General features: G+C 51.3%; 1 protein-coding gene across 12 annotated transcripts in view; it reads right to left on the bottom strand.

Moving 5' to 3' along the window:
• Positions 1 to 19421, bottom strand: part of FHL1 (four and a half LIM domains 1) — a 57912-nt gene that overhangs the window by 9130 nt on the left and 29361 nt on the right. The window contains exon 1 of one of the 12 annotated variants that reach the window (XM_021079522.1): positions 2463 to 2755. The exons of 7 other annotated variants lie outside the window; for them this stretch is intronic. In XM_021079522.1, coding sequence (XP_020935181.1) covers positions 2463 to 2481 — 19 coding nt within the window. In that variant the 5' untranslated portion in view covers positions 2482 to 2755. 12 annotated transcript variants of the gene reach the window in all.

Raw genomic sequence — 19421 nt, 5'->3', positions numbered from 1 at the left:
CTCAGCAGACAGAGAACCAAGCCTTGGCGGGGGAAGCCTCAGCGGGGGAAGGGGAGGCGCCCGACGGGCTGGGGATTGAACACCTAAGCGGCTGCCACGGGGCGGGCTCAGGAGACCCGCGAAAAGGGGCCGGTCAGAGAATTTCGCCGAACACCGCCAAGTGTTTTTCCCTTACAAACAGACCGTTGTTAACAACTTGCCTCCTACGCTGTGTTAGGAAAACACCGCAAGTCTCCTGCGGGCGGCTGGTGGCAGGTGACACTGGCCTCCGGGGTCCAAGCCCCGCCCCCGCCCCGCCCCGTCCAGGGCCGCTCGGTGCTGACACGGGGCGGGCCGAGCAGGGCACACACTGGCAGCAACATGTGTTTTCGGTTTCTCGGGCGAAGCGGCAGGCCGTCCGCTAGTGGTCACGGCAAGTACAAAGCCTTCAGTGTCACCCTCGCCCAAGTCTTCCGTTATTTTAGGACGCGGTCCCCCGGGATCGCGCCCCCAGCCCAGCACACCCCCCCACGCTGGCCCCCGCCAGGCCGGCCTCGACGTGAAGGGCCAAAGGGTAAAGGAAGGCCCTCTGTAGACAGTAAGGATCAAGGCTCGCCCTTGAAACATCCTCTCTGGATGCGGACGGCCCCTAAAAATGGATTCTGACCTATCCGATTCTGCAAGCCTCTACCCTGTCCACACAAAGTCCACTTCAGGGCACTTCTCTCTCATCTGCTCTCACGGACCTATTGAACCTAACGCGACACAAGATGCTAGCTCCTGATTTTAAAAATCACCTAGAAGGTGTCAGCAATTTGTCTAATTTCGTTACAGTTACAGCCTCCAGATTTATAGAAGAATAACGTCAGGATGTGGTATAGTTTCAAAATCCAAGGTTGGGCGTGTTATAAACATGTCACCTTTGAAACAGATTTCCTTATCCTGTCATTTAATTAGTAAATAAAACGGGCAGTTCCTCTACCAGTTAACCTGCGTCCAAGGTCCACTGGAACAACTGGTACAGCCGGCTAGTTTGTCTACACCCAGAGCTTGCGGACGTTGGCCGATTAGATTAGCACAGTCTCGGGCCTGTGGTGCCGAGCTGGTACAATGGCTCCCGGGTGGAGGAAGAGACAGCAGGCAGCTCGAGAGCCTTGGGAACAAGGAGGACAAGCGGACAGGCGGACCAAAGCAGCGCATCCCACGGCAGCACGCTTGGTTCAAACCCCGACAGAGAAATCTGACCCAGTACTGCCTTTATCTAAACAGCCCAGTACTGCCTTTATCTAAACAGCCACAGGCAACACTCAGTTCTCAAAACTGTTGTTTCCAAAAGACTGCCACTGAGAATGACATCGACCCTTCATCTGAAAGCTGAGAGATGGGCCGAAGTGCCTGGCTGCTAAGAAAGGGGACCGTTCCTTAGCAAGAGGGCCACAGAGCCACAGCGACAGTCCTGGCTTGGGAGGAGCGAGGCAGCAGGCTGAGCCCAGAGACCTGCCCGCCCTGCAGCCCTCGGGCCCCGTCCCCCGGGGGTCTGGTCCACGCCAGAGGCTTCCTCCACGTCAGGGCATCAAACGAGAGGGAGACTCTTGGGGCACCGACAGTCTAGAGGGTCCGCAGCTTTGCCCTGTTTTCTGATCAGAAGACTTGGGGGGCTACGTGTCACAGCCGAAGGCTCCCGGCTGTGTGTCCGGGAGGACCAGACACAGGGCCCTTCCGAGGAGAAGAGGGCCTTAGGGCAGCACGGACTTTGCGTTATCAGTCTTCCTTCTTGCAGCTCCATGTTCCACGGCTGACCTTTTCTAAACATTGAAATTCGGTTTAAAGCACTGTCAAGATGAAGATCTGTATCTTACAAATAACCCCCAAACTGCGAACAGTCACGACGAAAACCTCTTTCCTCACCCAATCGCTTCCAGCCTCCCAGACGTCCTGCCAAAGGGCTCTGGAGCAACGTGTTTACATGTTTTCAAGAAATAAGCTACTCGAGCTGTTGACTTTACCTGAACAAGATCTCTTTTGTCCCGGAAACAGCATTAGAGGGAGGCAAGGCCTGAGCAGAGAGGAGCTACGGCTCTGTTACTATTTAGACAGGACTGAAATCACGTCACCCAAAAATATCTCTTAAACAAAGGTCGGACGCGGGGCCCTCGGCACCCTGTGCTCCGAGAAGCCGGGGCCGCCCGGGGCCGCCGCCGCCGCCGCGTTTACCTGCATGTCTGTGGGAGGCCATGGCTCCGCCAGCGAGTCCCAAGCCGCACCTGGAGCCACTGTCCCCTGGGCCCGGCTGATAAGGCTGCGGCTCCGTTGTGAACATACATTTAAGGGGAAGCGGTGAACACGAAAATAACCGAGAGCAGATGGCCCACCCTCCCCAGAGATCGCAACCTTAATCCCACTCGAAAATTCTTAACCATTTTAGGTGATCCAAGGGAGAAGAATAGGACCCAGTAAAAATACCAAACACTACATATAAATACCTGTGGGGCTACTCAGCATCCAAATTAGCTCCAGAGCCAGAGAGGCCGCAGAGAAAGTGATCCCTGTACCGGAATAAAATTTGGACGCGGCCGTGGCATACCTCAACGCTGAGCCACCCCATTAATCTACTTTATACGCCCGATGAGCTCGCCCGCGGGCCCCGGAAGGACGCGAGTTTGTGCTGCTACTGGTCAAAGTAACTGTACGAGACAGACCGCCGGCGGCAGCGGGGGAAAGACGCACTGGACCCGAGGGCCACACAGGTCGAGGGCACGGCCCGTGTCCTCCTGGGTCTGTCCCGGAGGTTGGCAGGATCCTGAAAAGAGCACCCCTCCTGAGTGCCAGACAGGGCGGGCCCGGAGGGGCAGACACACGCACGCACCTGCTAGTACACGAGGAAGAGACCGTGTCCCACAAACGCAGCCCCTTGCTTTCCACTGTCAGGGACGATGAAAGCAGAAACGGGGACGGAAACACCGTGACCCCAACGGGCCATGCGATGGCTGGAGACGGGGCCCCAGGAGGAGCCGTGGGCGCCCCCGCCCGGGCCGTGCCCTGCGCCCTCCTCACCCGCCCCACCCCAGGGTACCCGCCCCCGGCAGCCGGGCCCTCCGCCCCGGGCCTCGCGCTGGCTCCTCTGCTTCCTCCAGGCTTGGCTTCAGGTCACTTTCTCGGGCCATCTTCCCCAGCCACCCCGCCGAACGCTGCCCCCACTGCCCCCAGCTTCCTCAGTGACTCCGTGTGGAAAAACCAAATTCCACAACTTGAAAAGGGTTTGCCAAGCCTCACATAAAAGTGAAACACAGTCCCACCCAGAACCCTACAAGTGGCTTCCGCCACTGAACATCAAGGAGTGTAGACAACCCTGACTCGGGGGCCAGGGCCATGCTTTCCTCGTCTTCTGTCCCCAGGCCTGGCCGGTGAGCCATACCCGCTTCAGCAACGGATGCCAGACTCTGAGGACGCCTGTGCCCTTCCACTGTCTCACGGGAAGTTATTCTAAAGACAGCCCGGACTGCCAGGAGCTCCCAGTTAGCAGAAGGTAACAGCACCCTCAAAGCCAGGATGCTACAGGCAGATTTATCACACAGTAGTGCCCCCAAAAAGCCCGGAGAGAGAAAGGCCTCTTTCCCAGCTGGGCTGACTGCGCGAGAGCAGGAGACTGGCCAGTATGAACAAGGCCTTGCTCCTAAAACAAATGAGACTTTGCACCCAGAGGAAAGGCTCCTATTTTATTAGATGCTTAACCCTGATAAACACTAAATTTTCCATTTAGTGAGGTAAACGCTGGGTTAGGGCCAAGGCGCTTTTAATGGCCCCCCTCGCAGGGCTGCAAACAACAAGCAGAGCGCGTGGCCTCGGGAGGTCTACTCCCAGCAAGCAGACGCGTCCCTTTAGCCAGCTGAGCACTGCGAAAGGTGACAACGGAATAGCAACGGGCTGGAGTTCCCAGGTGGCTCAATGGGTTAAGGATCCGGCATTGTCGCTGCAGCGGTTCGGGTCCCTGTTGTGACACCGGTTCAATCCCTGGCCCAGGAAATGTTTTAGCAAAAAGCCTAAGTCGATTTTGCCTAAAACCCAAGAGAAAACACAACAGACCTGCTTCCTGCCCATCAATTCATCAGTCACCTCTGACAGGCCAGTGTGAGCTGGGCCTCGGCATTTATTCGGTCGGTGACTTTCACCAACCAGGCCAACCGTGCCTTCGCAAAACTGTATGAGGTGTGGCCACGCCTGCTCTGACACCTGTCCCCACTGCCCATGTCCCCTCGTCACACAACTACACAAAAGCGAAACAGGGAAGACAGGTCCTCTGCCAGGTGAAAATCAGTTCTTCAGTAAGGAAAGCTGGCAGCTTTGCCCTGTCTTAGACCAGCGATTCGGTAACCCTGACAGTTCCTCAGCAGACGCCCAGTCACCGGTTTCATCAGCAGCTGAGCCACCTTCGTTACACATTAACAAAGGATGATGTGTGATGACATCCTTAGTAATCACTGCACTGTTTACAAAGCTCCTCATATACTCTGGGTGGCACCGGCCGAGGTTTGAGGAACAAATCTCTTTGGTGCCTGAAGGCCACGTTTCAGGCCTTCCAGCCTTTCGTGGCCCAGCGAACAGCAGGATGGTCCTTCCGTGAGTGCTGGGCGTCACAACTCCCAAGCCCCCTCGCGCACAAGACCTCCGAGGCCCACTGACCTCCGAGGGCAGCCAGGCATCCTGTCTCCAGCCACCCTGCACTTCCGCGTAACCTCCCCGTGGCTCCACCTGCAGACCGTACCCCCTATGTAGTCGCTCATTTTAGAAGAACACTCCTGGAGCAGATGTCCGCGGGGTGGTGCCAGGGCTTTTGCTGGTCCCAAGGAAGAGGAGCGTCCCTGCTTCACAGGAGGCTGAGATCAACATGCAGGTGACTCTGCCACGCGAGGAGCCGCCGCGAGCGCAGCAAGACAGATGTAAAGCAGATGTCATATCAGCTTTGGGGGATCAGACAGGACTTGATGGCTGTGATGACTGTGCCCTGGTCCCTGAAGGATGTGGGGTCTACAGCACACCAAGAAAAGCAGGGGTGTGTGTGAACAAGGGGATGAGAAAAGCAGGGCCCAGGCCAGAGGCCGGATGCAGCCCACACCCGGGGTGGGGGGCATAGGACAAGGCAGCAGGGGCAGGTAAAGCCACGTAGAAGGGACACACACACAGGAGGGGACCTCTCTGCAGCTGGGCAAGGGGAGCAAGACCCGAGTAAGGCAAGCCGTGAAGAAGACGGCCGGCAGCTCTCGGGAGAACGGAGTCCGGGGGCCAGGACGGAGCCTGGAAGGGAGCCGCGACTGTCCCACTGCGACGTCAGGGGCCACGGGCTGAACGAGCACAAGCAGGCGGGGGCAAGGAGAGGACAGGGGAGCCAGAAGGGACACGGCGGGGCAGACCGAGAGGGCGGCTGAGGTCTGGCTCAGTGCACCGGAGCGGGAGAGGCCGGGATTCTGGGTGATCGGGGAAGCGACGGGGGGGCCGCGGGGCCAGAGCTGGGTGGGGAGGCCTGGCGCGTTAGGGGGCGCTGTGCCACGGGGTTCGCATCTGAGATGTCAACAGCCAAGTGCCTTGAATGGGATGAGAGCCGTCAGGCCGAGAGCAATGGTGCTGACAGTGCGGCTCGGGTGGAACCCTGCTCGCACCCACGGGGACTCTGGTGCGGCCCTCGAACCCCAGAATCTCCACCTCCTGACCCCCACCACTGCCGGGGGCAGGGGGGCGCAGCCCAGGAGGCGAAGACGAACAGCGATCCAGACGGCAGGGCGGCCTCCACACGGGCTCACGGAAGAAGTGGCAACACGCCCTCAGATTACGTGCCCGGGGCAGGACCAGAGGCGAGAGGCTGACAGCAACCTGGAAGGGAGTCTTCGTGGCTTCACCAGTGGCTTCGTCTTCACTTTTCTTTCACATTCCTCCTCTTCTCCCTGTGCCAACCACTAGGAAGTCAATACGCTCTACGAGTTCCCGTTGTGGCGCAGCGGAAACGAATCCGACGAGAAACCATGAGGACACAGGTTCGACCCCTGGCCTTGCTCAGTGGGTTACGGATCCGGCGTGGCCGTGAGCTGTGGTGTACGTCGCAGACGCAGCTCAGATCCCAAGTGGCTGTGGCTGTGGTGTAGGTCGGCGGCTGCGGCTCCAACTGGACGCCTAGCCTGGGAACCTCCACATGCCACGCGGGTGCGGCCCTAAAAAGAGAAAAAAAAATAATAATAATATGCTCTAAGTTTTCTCTCCATATAACTTTGTCAGGCTTACCAGTCCCTCCGCCAACAATTTTACCCAGTGACTCCAACCGCAAGATTAAGGCACCTAGTCATGCACCATGATACGATGTGGTTCTTGTCCTACGTGCTCTTGCCAGAAAAAGCCGGTACAACTTCAGCCATCTCATGTTCCTGTCAATCTTTAGGGTGGGAAGAGTACTTTTCTTACTGACAAGTCATATTCTGCAAAGTCACTGCATAAGTGTCTCAACTCGGGGCATGCCAGTCAGAGAAAAAAAAAACCCAACCAAACAAACCAAGAGGACAGCCCCAGAAGCATGTGAGAGGTGATTTTATCAGGTGAGAGCCAAATCAGAGCAAACCTAGAATTCTCCTTCCTCCCCAAAGGGTCTCTGACTTCAGAGTGAAGGAAAGATTGGCTATGAAAGGGAAGACCTGATACAGATGAGATCAAATACCTCAACACCCTGAAAATGCTAATTCACCCCAGTGAAGTCCTGTTCATTTCACAATCTACCAGGACTTAAAAAGTTTCCTTGAGGGAGTTCTTGTCGTAGCTCAGTGGTTAACGAATCTGACTAGGAACCATAAGGTTGCGGGTTCGATCCCTGGCCTTGCTCAGTGGGTTAAGGATCCGGCATTAGCGTGAGCTGTGATGTAGGTTGCAGATGCAGCTCGGATCCCATGTTGCTGTGGCTCTGGCGTAGGCTGGTGGCTACAGCTCTGATTCGCCCCCTAGCCTGGGAACCTCCATATGCCGCAGGAGCGGCCCAAGAAATGGTAAAAAGACAAAAAAAAAAAAAAAAAATTTCCTTGAAAGACTCAGAGGTTAAGCATTTAAACACGTACCATGGCTTCTGCCATTTGATTTCTGAACATGTCACTCCGTAACTAGCAATAGTTTTAAAGGTCTCCCCGAGTCTGCCAGTGCCCCGAGACTCTCGCGAAGATGGAGGAATGACCCCAACCACACCCCGGAGATGTTTTTGTGGGCTTCTAATCAGAAATCACCACCAGGACAACACTGAACAAAGGACTTTCAAATGATGATCGCGGATGTTAAAAATACATATATTTGAAGTGGCACTTAAAAAAAGGAAAATAAAGTGATAAAAGAAACAGAAGCAGAAAGTGTTTTACAAAGAAATATAGAAAACAGATATGGAATCTCGGATCCAAGGAAAACGAGTATTTTGTGAAACCGAGAAGCTCGTAGGGAGAAAACTGTGTCATATTTTAGGTGTTAAAATTCTCTTCCAGTCTATTTCTACCACCCACTTGTGATATATCTGTTTTATTTCCATGTTGCCATGTGCCATGACTCAAAACGCCCTTTCAATCAGGCTAAGTCCTGGCCTTCACCAAGCCCACCTGTTATGGACATTTCAAGACTGATAGATGCTTGAGGGCTAAACATTCCACGACCTTAGCCTATAATTTAGCCAGCTGATTAACATCCGGGACAGGAAAGAGCAGCAAATGCAACCAGCTCCCACCTCCTTACTCTCGACGCCGCTACCTGACCCAGGGGAGGACCTGACACCTCAGCTTACCAGTAACACACGGCCCGGCTCCATGGGCCGAGGACCGCAAAGCCTACATTCCCTCCTTCAGCCTTGGTGTTTGCAACTGCCAAATGGGGGAACGGCCCAAATTCAGGGTAGAGGGTGGTTCTGTGAGGCTGGTCCTGGTGCAGAGAGGCGGGAGTGGGAGCCCCAGGGGAGGAATGCGGTCCGGCCGTGACCTGGGCATCTCAGCACTCAGGAAGCCTCGGTTTGGTCAGGCAACAGGATGGACTGCTGGCAGCGGGGCAATGAGATTTCCGGAGGGCTGAGAGCCCCGCTTGGTCCCCATCTGTCCAGTTTCCCCGAGGGCCACGTGTCTGCCTGAGCAGTATCTCAGTCTAATGTGAAGCATGGTGACTCACGCCTTTCGGTGAAAAGAGCTCTTCTGTTTGCAAGGACAGGCGCTACCATGGGAAAACTCCGTGGCAGGTCCACCGTTAAGGCCCGCGCGCCCGCGCGGCGTGCAGCCTACCATGAGGTCACCACTCCGAAGGGGAGGCTGGTTCTCCCTGTGGATCTCCACCTGCATAAAGGCTGCACAATGACAAGTTCCCGTCGTGGCACAGTGGAAACGAACCCGACTAGGAACCATGAGGTTGCGGGTTCAATCCCTGGCCAAGAGCAGTGGGTTAAGGATCTGGTGTTGCCATGAGCTGTAGTGCAGGTCGCAGACGCGGCTCAGGTCCCGCGTTGCTGTGGCTGTGGTATAGACCAGCAGCTGCAGCTCCATTTGGATCCCTAACCTGGGAACCTCCATATGCCATGGGTGTGGCCCTAAAAAGAAAAAAAGAAAAAAAAAAGGCTGCACAATGACAGCGTTGGAGGTGACCTTCGAGACCATCAAGCCCACCCATCTCTTCTTACAGAGGGGCAGACAGGGTCTGGCTTCTTTACTGCGTTAGCAGCAGCTCCGGGTCTGGACGGATCTGGATATATCCGCATCCACGGCTCCCAGGAAGGGCTCTGTGCTCATTGCGCTGAAAAACTTGTGAAGGCAGTTTAGGCTAAACCTTGACCTCTGATGCCCAGATCATGACACCAAGGCTAAGGGGCGGCGGTGCGATCTGCAGACCAAACACCCCAGAGGTGCCCTCATGCCCCAGCAAGTCTAGTCAAAGCGCCCAGCAACTCCAGCTCAGCTAACGGGGAAGCGGGTGATGGAGGGGCAGAGAGTCGCCCTCAACCAGCTGACACCCGAGAAGCACGGGTGAGTGGTTTCGAAGCTCTGGAAGGCAAGCAGCATGTTCACGGTGCCAGGCATTGAGCGCACCACCAGAAGGACAGGAACACGAGGTCCAGCAAACCCAACCCAAGAAGGGGTCTGAGGCTGGAGTGGCAGAAGCCACCAAAGGTCCCGCACTCGGAAAGATGACATCACATTTACCTCAAACCCCAAGCAACCTTCTCGTGCGTTTCCCAGCAGCGCCAGTCCCGGAGCGGCAGCACGTGAACACGGAGCGAAGGGGAACGAGGTCAGACAGCCTAACGTGCGGGGGGCAGACAGCGCTGGTGATGGCTGCGCTCAGGGCAAGTGAGATGACGTGCTTTGGACGGGCTTCCATGAGAGAAATTCAAGCCTTCATTTCACATGAGACCGTCAGAACCACGAACACTGTTCTAAGACCGATAGTATAGCATTTGCCCTGAGGGGAATATGGGGCCATCTGTTTTAGAAAGTTTCAAGGGACTACAGCACAGTGGCCGAGGGCATGGACTCTGGAGCCAGAACGTCCAGGATCGAATCCTGCCTTCATCACTTACGGGTGGTGCGCAGCTAAGTATTACTCTGTGACTCAATTCGCTCATCTGTAAAATTGGGATAACAAGAGTACCCACCCTGACGAGGCTGTCATGAGACATGACGTAGTAAATACTGGCAGCCCTGAGAACAGTGGCTGGCACACAGTAAGCACAATGTATTATTATTCAATCACACTCTAAAAATGTGGACGTCGCAAGAAGCAGATGCCTGCAAAAGAGGACTTTATCTTCAAAGCCTAGCAATTCACAGGGGATATGTGGGAAAGATAAGAGCTCAGGATCTTGGCCAAGAGCCCAGCTGCAAGGATCCTGGACCTGAGAACGGTTGGGGCACCGGACAACACCTCTGAAAGTGCCAGCAGCTCAGAGGACCCGAGCTCTAGCAGCAGGCCAGCCCAGAGGGAAGAGCTGCATGGCCCCTATGAACCAGGGCTTACCAGCAGACGATGGAGACCTGGGGGGAGAACCAAACTCTGCTCTTAGGACCCTCGAGTGAAAATAAAAGACCCACTGGGACGAGGTCACCTGCTCAATCCTGGGATGGGGAAGGGTCTTCCTTAGGGCCCTCCTACCAAGGAGCCGGCAAGCCCGGTGACGGCTAGATCTTCTGACACGATGAATAAGGGTTCACCTGGATGAGACGAATTGCTGAGGCGCCCTCCCCGCTCCGTGGCTCACATCTCTGATCTTCTGTTGGCCTATGAAGATCAACGGGGAGGAGAGGCTGCCGAGACCGCCAGGCACCGCAGCTCCGGCCAGGACACAGGTTCATCTTCTGCCCTGTGAGTTCACGCTGAACGGATGCCAAGGATACGGATCTAAAGAGCCTATGTCATTAGGCCACTTACAGGAAGGCCTCAGCAGCTCGGGGGACGCGAGACTGCTCATGGGGAGACCTGGCTTGAGTGAGCACAGGGACGCCTGGGGTCTCGGAGAAGCCAGAACCCTGGGCGGCGATGAGCGCAGGCTCGACGGGCGGGGCTGGGAAGGCCGACGGCGACGGCGACCCGCCCAAGCCAGGACAGGCCAGAGGCCTGGGAACAGAGGCTGTGCTGTCAGGCCCCGTGATCTCAGCCCAGCACCAACCGCCTCCTGTGAAAAAGGGCTCCCCCAACCCGGAGATGCCACTTGACCCAGGAGAACCTGAGGCAGGGGACAGGGCAGCTCACTGGTTCACTGGGGCAGTGGGAAGGTGCAGGGGTTGCTTTGAGACCAGCTGTGAGAAGATAAAGGGCAGGCAGCCTGCTCCAGAAGATTCTGAGGCCCCTTTGAAAACCCCCGTGACCTTCTCTGCTAGCGGCAGGGACTGGGGGAGGCCTGCAGCCCAACTCTCAACCTCTATGAACGAACATCCTTCCTGGAGTTATTCTGCTTAAAATTCCATCCGTCAGGGCTGCATCTGCGTTAACAACAATGTTCTCCCATAAAATGAAAACATGAGCGGTGGGTGGCAGTGAAAGCAAAGGTTACCAAGCCCTCTGGCGTCAGCAGCAGTGCGAGTACCATAGCTCACAGTGGACGTGTTTCTCTGATGGAACCTTCGGGGAGGGGTTCCTGGTTTCATACCTTCACAATGATTCTTAAAGTGCCCACGTTTATGACATCACCATACCGGTTTTTATTTTATTTACTGAGAGACAATGTACACAACGTAAAATTTACCCCTTTATTTATTTATTTATTTATGCTCTTTAGGGCCACACTCGCAGCATATGGAGGTTTGCAGGCTAGGGGTCTCATCGGAGCTGCAGCCGCCGGCCTACACCACAGCCACAGCCACACCAGATCCAAGCCACATCTGCAACCTACCCCACAGCTCACGGCAACGCCAGATCCTTAACCCACTGAGTGAGGCCAGGGATCGAACCTGCATCCTCAGGGATCCTAGTTGGGTTCGTTACCACTGAGCCGCCAGGGAAACTCCAAAATTTACCCTTTTAAAGTGCCTACTTCAGTGGTTTTTATTCATAAAGTTGTGTAACCATCACCCTTATCTAATTCCAGGCCACGTATATTAGCCAAAAAGAAACCCGAGAGCCATCAGCCGTTGCTCCCTGTCCGCTCCCAGAACCCCGGCAACCACTAATCGACTTTCTGGCTCTGAGGATGTGCCTCTTCCGGACATTTTCATCCAGATGGCATCATATAATGTGGGACCTTTTGTGGCGACTTTCTTTCACGCGGCCTGTTTCAAGGTTCCCGCAGGCCAAGGCTATGCAGGTCCTTCGTTCGGCTTCGGAGGGGAAGCGGATGCCGCCTTGTGCTCGTTCAGGCAACATCAGTTGATGCGCATCAACTGTTCCTACTTTTTAGCCCCTGTGAACACTGCTGCTGGGAACATTCGTTTTTTGCAGGGGGATGTGTCTTCCAAACACCCCCTGAAGAAAAGGTGTAAGGAGCACATGGTGAAAAGCCTTCCGCCCCTGCCCGCCCCACACGCCTCCCCCCCCCCACTAACCCCCGATACTGGGGTCTTCGGTTTCCAGAGATGCTGGGCAAGTGAAAAATAGGGAGCTATGGACACTTTTTTCTTTTTCCTTTTTTAAAAACAGAACAGTGATATACTATACCTACTCTTCTCTATCTTGCCCTTTTCTATTTACTGTATTTTAGAGAAACTTCCACGTCAGTACAGCAAGAGCCTCTACTTCTGTGACATGTATATAGGATTCGACTGAGTGGCCTGTATACAGTGTTCAACGGCTGTACCATGATTTCTAGTCCCTTACTGACAGACATTTAGGCTGTTTCCAGCCTGTTCATACAAACGATGCTCTAAGACATACGCATTTAAACTTATCTAAGTTTAAATGACGGAATGAACTAACTAGAAAAGTCATGAGTGAGTTTAGTCAGACTGCCTTCCTCTGACACCCAACAAGGGTCAGCTGCACCAAAGAACCGGGGCTGTCACTCACAGGGAAAGGAAGACACGGCCAGGAAAAGGATGCAGGGATCTCACGTGGATCAGGCAGTACCCACCAGGCGTACTGAAATGGCAGATTATTTTTGTTCCTGCAGAGAAGGTGCCATCTGGAAATCCCATGCCAACGACGCTAAGGTTACCCTCAGCTAATAAGCTACTCAGACAGGAAGTGGCTTTTGCTTCCAAGTCCAGTGCTCTTCACAGCAAACCACAAGGCCTGGCCCACAAACTGCAAAAGGATAAACTGAGTAAAACGCTTATCCTGACAACACGCACGCATGGTCGCTCAGTGCCGCACGGTGAGGCACTGGTGGCAACAGACAAGGTGCCTCTCAAAATTCAGGAGGCGCTGAGTGCGCGTCAAGTCTTCAGGCTGAAAAGCTATAAAGTAATGCGGAATTTGACTCTCAAAGGTTCGCATTCTCTTCTTTATTTCTTGAAAACAATCAAAGAGGGCTTCTCAGCTGGGGGTTATGAGGGGGACACCTGGGCTGCGCCCCAGGCCTCCTGGGCACACAGATGGGCACATGCGCAGACACACGGCACCGCCAAGCGCGTGGCTCTGAGTCACACAACTGACCTTAAGACTGTGTGCTGGGCAAGTGCCACCCCGCGCACAACAGACAGAAACCTGTCTGTATCAGGGCTTTAAATGAAGCCGGCAAGTGTTCCTTCTCTAAAGCACAAGGGGAACTTCATGTCTGTAGTCTCAAAAGTCAATCTTCTGAGACAGGCACTTGATTTTTAAAGGTCGCATAACTAACTGAGGCCAGGTGACTCGTGCTCTACTTGTCACTGACTTACCAACTTAGATTGTACCTCCCTGTTTCTCTGGACAAACAAGAAGAAATTTCATTCGGCCCCTTCTCCAATCTCAAAGTGAACATTTAAAAAGTTAACGCTTTGGGTTTCAGGAAAAGGGGTTAATGTTTATAAATCAGCATAATAGATGCAAATCATTAAAAAGTCGATCTGCCAGCCATCTCTGTTAGACGGTAAAACCGGGATCCCCAGTCAGGCTATTGTGGCAACTCAGTGTGGAGGGCCACAGGTATAAGCAATCACCAAAACGAATTCATTTTACCTCGCTTCAAATCATCAACTCATTTAATGTCCTAAATAAACGCTACACAAATGACCACATCAGACAAGGAAGTGTACAGAGACGAGATGGATTCGGGGGCTATGAAACAGGACATTTGATGCTCAAAGTGTAAAACCAATCACAAGTTCACTTTGTTAAAATAAATGGAGACGACAGTACGAAAGTTAAATTCATTTTAACCCTGCATTTAATGAAAAGAGCAGTTAACATTCGCTTGGCTTCACTGTTTTGTAACTTAAGGAATGAGCAACCGGCAAAGAATCAAAGCTCCCAGAGGGACTCCTGACTCTGTCGACCTGCTCATGAGCCAAGTTAATTGTCCTTCCTCACCCATAAAATGGGGACATGAGTACCTGTCCAGCTTTCCCTATAGACTTGTTTTTGAAGCCAAATTAAATCATGTGCATCCCAGCACTAGATGAACTGAAAAGTAATGTCAAAATAAAATATCTGTAAAAGAAAAAAATTTATAAATCAGGCTTTGTACGTAAGTAGTGCCTTCTAGTTTTTCAAGTAGATTTCATTTTTCACATGACTTACAAAACAATTATATACCATTCACCATAAAACCCAGGAGCAGGTCACTGTGAAAAGAGTGGCAGCCTAGATGACAGGGATTCTCTTTCATGTCAGCGCAAACTGCCAAGGATACAGAATTTAGAGACTAGTCATCTGGGTATTTTACTTTTACTTAAGGTCTAGCTGTGTAATCCTCTTGATATTTAGTTAACATCTGATTTCTTTGCAAAGGCACAAGGAGCTGGGAACAAATGTATACTAAGCAAGCTCCACACAATCTGGACTCTTTGCTTTGATCTAAAAATCAAAAGCATACTCCTCTGCCTATTCGTAGAGGGTAATTTTAGTTGCTTTGAGTACCTGACATGGTTTATCGTCCATTCTTTACCAAGAGAATTAACTTGGAAAGCTCTCAACAACAGAAAAAATTAAGTGAAGCTTAGAAACCTTTTTTTTCCCCCAGAAAAATTAAATAAAATTTTATTTGTTGTCTAAAGGCCTGGAGATTTAGTAACAACTTGAAGAAGTGAGTTAATCCCTTTGTAACACAGCCAAGACAGGGTTTATTTTCCTACTGTTATGATGGTAACTCAGAACACAGAGGACAACAATATCAAATAGCAATTCCCTCCAGAGTTGTAACTTTCTAAATGTAGTAATTAGTAATTTGTCAAGATTATCATTTAACATACAAATAATTTCTACATAGTAATTTGAACCTCGATGCCAACTTCTATGTTAAGTCCTCAAATGCTATCAAATATGAATCAGGTACTGTTTTCATGAAAGAAGACTACAGGTGGCATAGATGGATAAACAGAGATGTTAGAGAGATTAAGTGTCTTGCGCCTTAAGAGAGGGGGGCAAGGTCAAACTAAGAATAGAAGCTCATACTGTCACCTGTCCTCATCATAAATCTAGAAAAGTTTCCACCTTCCTGCTTGCAATAGGTACACAGTCTAATCAATATCTCTGTGTTTTAAACATCTGCTTTGTAGTCAGAAGATGAACCTTCTAAATTGATGTGGTGAAAGAGCATTTACTTAAGGGTGGTACTGTACATAGGAACCACAGAACATCAAGTATTCATATACGGAACAACTGTTTTCAAATAAAATCAAGTGAGATTAATGTTACTATCTAAATGTGACTAATTCCAGAGTTCCCGTCGTGGCTCAGTGGTTAACGAAACCGACTAGGAACCATAAGGTTGCGGGTTCGATCCCTGCCCTTGCTCCGTGGGTTAAGGATCCGGCATTGCCGTGAGCTGTGGTGTAGGTCGCAGACGCAGCTCGGATCCCGCGTTGCTGTGGCTCTGGTGTAGGCCGGTGGCTTCGGCTCCGATTGGACCCCTAGCCTGGGAACCTCCATATGTCGCCGGAGCAGCCCTAGAAAAGGCAAAAGACAAAATAACTAACTAACTAAATAAATGTGACTAATTCGAAAACCTGAGCTAGCACAGAAACCAGAAACGGTTTTAAACTTCCCTCTTCTACTATATATAGGAGTCGGCTTTACCGTCAGTACTTCTGAGACCATCACAGAACAAGCCAGACACATTCGGAGATCAAAGAGCAGGTCAGTAGCAGAGGAATCAAAACCTCTGCCACCTAAGAGTCTCCACCAAGACCCGGGGCCGTTACCCTCCGACAGTGCCAGGGACTTTTTATGGGTTTTACAGAGCAGCGTGTCCGTCTGAGGGCATTGCTTCAATTTTTACAACCCCCTATATATAGCTTTTACAATTCATGTTCTACTGACACATTTAAAATGTATCCAACGGCCCAGCTCCATCTCCACCTAATCCCTGCCCCGAAGATTTTCTAGCCTAACTCTGTTCTTAAACATGAAGTTTTCCTGGAAGGTGCCGAGCCTGGCGGCACAGCGGTATCCACTTCTGCCCAAGCATCAGCAGCTGGAACTGCAGGGGCAACGACAGGATTGGCCCTATAGGGAGTGGGGAAACGGCTTGGAAATGCTTTTAAAGGAGCCCCCGCCGGCTAACTCAAGAGTGCGAGTGAAGACTTCCAGAACGAACTACACCCAGCCAACCCCCTGGGTCAAGGGAGAGTGTTTGGACGAGATTGAGAATCGGGGGATTGAGAAGAAAGGGAACAAAGATGCAGTTTTGTGAGGACGGAGGGAGCGCTTTCCCCATTAGCAGGGGCAAAAGCCCCACGCTCCAATCTTCCATGTCCACGGGCCTCACTGCTGCAACTGCAACAAGTCTTTTTAATAATTTGCACCTAACACCTTGACACCAGGGTTTGGGACCAGATCCAGCACAGACCAATTTGGTCCTCAGTGAACTGCCCCTCTGTTTTCCAGATGGAATAGTTGGACGGAGTGGCCAACTCCTGACACATTTTGTAACACTTCTAAAGACGACCCTGCCTCTCTATCAGAATGGGAGTTATCTGGCTCCTGTCTCAAAGATGAAAACAAAATTTACAAGTAGCTCCTCCTTCTCTATCAAGAGTCAGCAACATCTGAGTCACAAAAAAAGTTTGGATTTAAAAATAAGCCAGTATTCTTTTCCAACTCCAAGCCAGAATTCCAGCAAATCTGTTCCTTTCAAAATAAGGCTCCTAATTTTGTTTTCCCAGTAAAATGGGGGCATTTATTTTACATCTTCTTTCCCAGGACTCTACGCCCATTTAAGCACATTTGTGTAATGTTCAAAAAGCCAGACATGAAGTGTGTAAAACACATGAAATCAGTTAAATATCTGAATTTAACTGGTACAATCTACCACATTCACTTTGAAATGCACCCCCAGATCATCTGGATTGATGGATCGATGGAGGGACGGCTAGATGTGTGATGAAGCACATGGCGTAAAATGTCACTGGCAGACTCCCGGGCATACAGGTGTTCCCCGCAAAATCACTCCAACTTTGAAAATCTTCAGTAGAAAATGTTAGGAGAAAATAAAATACAGATAAGCCAACACTGTATAAAACCAGCTGCAGCTATAAACGAGCAGGTACTGGCTTAGACTGCAGGCACAGAAGGTAGTGCAACCCAGGACCAAAGTGAGAACCATGGCCTTCCAGAGAAACAAAATCTGCCAGAGCCCCTGCAGGTCGTTTTAGGCATAATTGAAGAAGCCTTGAAAATCGCAGTACGAACTGCACTGCTGCACCCATGCATTTTCAGACGTGTGTTGAGCAGTCTGAGCTATGAGCCAAGAGAAGGACCTTTCGAAAGGTTCGCTAATCCGTGCACACAGCCCCCTCTGAGGGATGTCACTGGAGCCAGCCTCCGACCTCTCAACTTCCTTTCCCCTTTTATGGTTGTTTCAAGTTGAAAGCATATACTCATCTGTTTGAGATTCCTAAAGGTACTGGAAAAAAAAATCTAAATATAACAGATGGATAAGCGCTCATGGTAACTGGAAACCCAAACGTAACTTCAGCTTTCACAGGCCAAAGCCTTAACCCCATGGCTTTAGTGTAATGGTCTCACTGAAGACCTTTTGTCTTGATTCCCACAACAGAAATATTATCCTGGCTTTGATGGATGACAGCTAAGTGTTATTCAAAATTTTATTTTAAGTTGACATTAATAACCTTTGCCTATTTTAATGTCATTCAGCAAGCGTCCTCCGGTACGTTAACATTCACTGTAAGACACAGCTGAGCATGCCTGGTGTTTTTTTTTTTTTTATCACTGTTTTAAAAATGGTTCAATGCACTTTTAAAAAACCTAATTCAGATCTTGGTGAAAAATCTCTGAAAATTTCTCTAAGTTCTACGGCTCCATGGAATACAATGTGAAAACCAAAAAAGGTGAGACGGACCCTCTATTTGTACTGCGAGTGTTTATTAAATCTATGGCCCTTATAATAGAAGGGCCATGTACACAGCCTTTAAACCCTCTCTAGACTCTGCAGAAGTAAGTGGTACGGAGCTGCTAACTTCCTAGTCTGAATCGCTTTCCCCGTCTTTTATAGCATCTAACTCGAACCTTCTGCCCCACTAGCCTCAGCCCCAATTCTCCAGTGTTCCTCACATAATCGAGACCCTCCCCTCTATTGCCCAGGCCGGCCTTCCGAGTTTCAGTACCACAAATAAAGCGACCCTGCAGCCTGGGAGAAAAGGGCACTGATACAAAGTGTTTGCACACTTGCTGGTGGTTAGAAACGAATGAAAACTCCCCCGAATCCAAACACAGAGCTTACTTCGAATTCACTTTGCCATCTTTTCTTAGCTACCACCAAATAGGATGTCAGAATCTTAGCAAATCAGACAGCAGGCCGATGAATGTCAAGTTCGAAGTCGCATAATGATACGTATGCTGAAGTGTTTCGGGGGGAAGTGTATGGACGGCTGCAGGTTACTCTGAAATGCAGCCAAGAAATGAAGAGGGGCTCAGGGACAGAGGGCCAGGCGACGAAGCAAACTGAACGAGATGCTTCATTTCAGAATCTGGGCGGTGGGCAGTGAGGGTTCCCTGTTATAACTTCAACTTTTCTGTCTGTCTGAAAAACTTCACAGTAAAATGCTGGAAAGCTATCACGCCATGCTCGAAGGGCTCAGGTCGGAGGGACTGTTCTATTTGAGAACATGCTGCAGTGATGTCACCAACACTGATGTTAGAGGACCAGGGAGTCCACGATCCTCATATTATCCTATGTCACACCACAGTCATGCTATGGTTTGTCATTTATCAAATGCCTTTCATTCAATTCACTGTATCTCTAGTAAATGCCTGCTAAGCCTCTGGCATAAATAATCAATGACATGGAGGACACCAGGGGAAACATTGGTAATTCTTGCTCCCAAGGAGCTTCCTGGGGGAGCCAAGTTCAACTGAGGACAGAGACCCCAGTCAAATCCTTGACTCAGTTTGTGCCTCAGACTGTCCTCGTGATAAAGAGGTCAGAGCCCCTGTGTAAAACGCAGGAGGACTGACAGTGCAGAGGACAGAGCTGGGAAGATAAAGGACAGAGCTGTAAAAATAATGCAACACACGGCACTGCTTCCGGTTCAAACCCGTCCCGCGTGCCCGATGCCAAGGGCAGAACGCACTCTCCAATCAGTGAGCATCTGAACCACGGCAGTGCCCAAAAGACACTAAGGATCATGAACCCCCTCACCAGGTGCACTGGCAACTATGTATACAAACCCCTCGCTAGAATCCACACACACACACCCCTCAAAACTCCACTGGTTCTGGGAAAGAAACACCTGGAATATCTGAGGTAAATTATCAGAGCTGCTCCTCCAACACCTGACCGGCCTCCAGGGAGAGATGCTACACACACAGGGTGGCGCTTACCTGGCCGAGAGGATGGGAGAAACAAGGCTCCCATTCTCAATACA

This window comes from Sus scrofa, chromosome X, assembly GCF_000003025.6.
Source record: "Sus scrofa isolate TJ Tabasco breed Duroc chromosome X, Sscrofa11.1, whole genome shotgun sequence".
Classification (NCBI taxonomy): Eukaryota; Metazoa; Chordata; class Mammalia; order Artiodactyla; family Suidae; genus Sus; species Sus scrofa.
The sequence above is the reverse complement of the archived record's forward strand: the minus strand, read 5'-3'. Positions and strand labels throughout refer to the sequence as shown.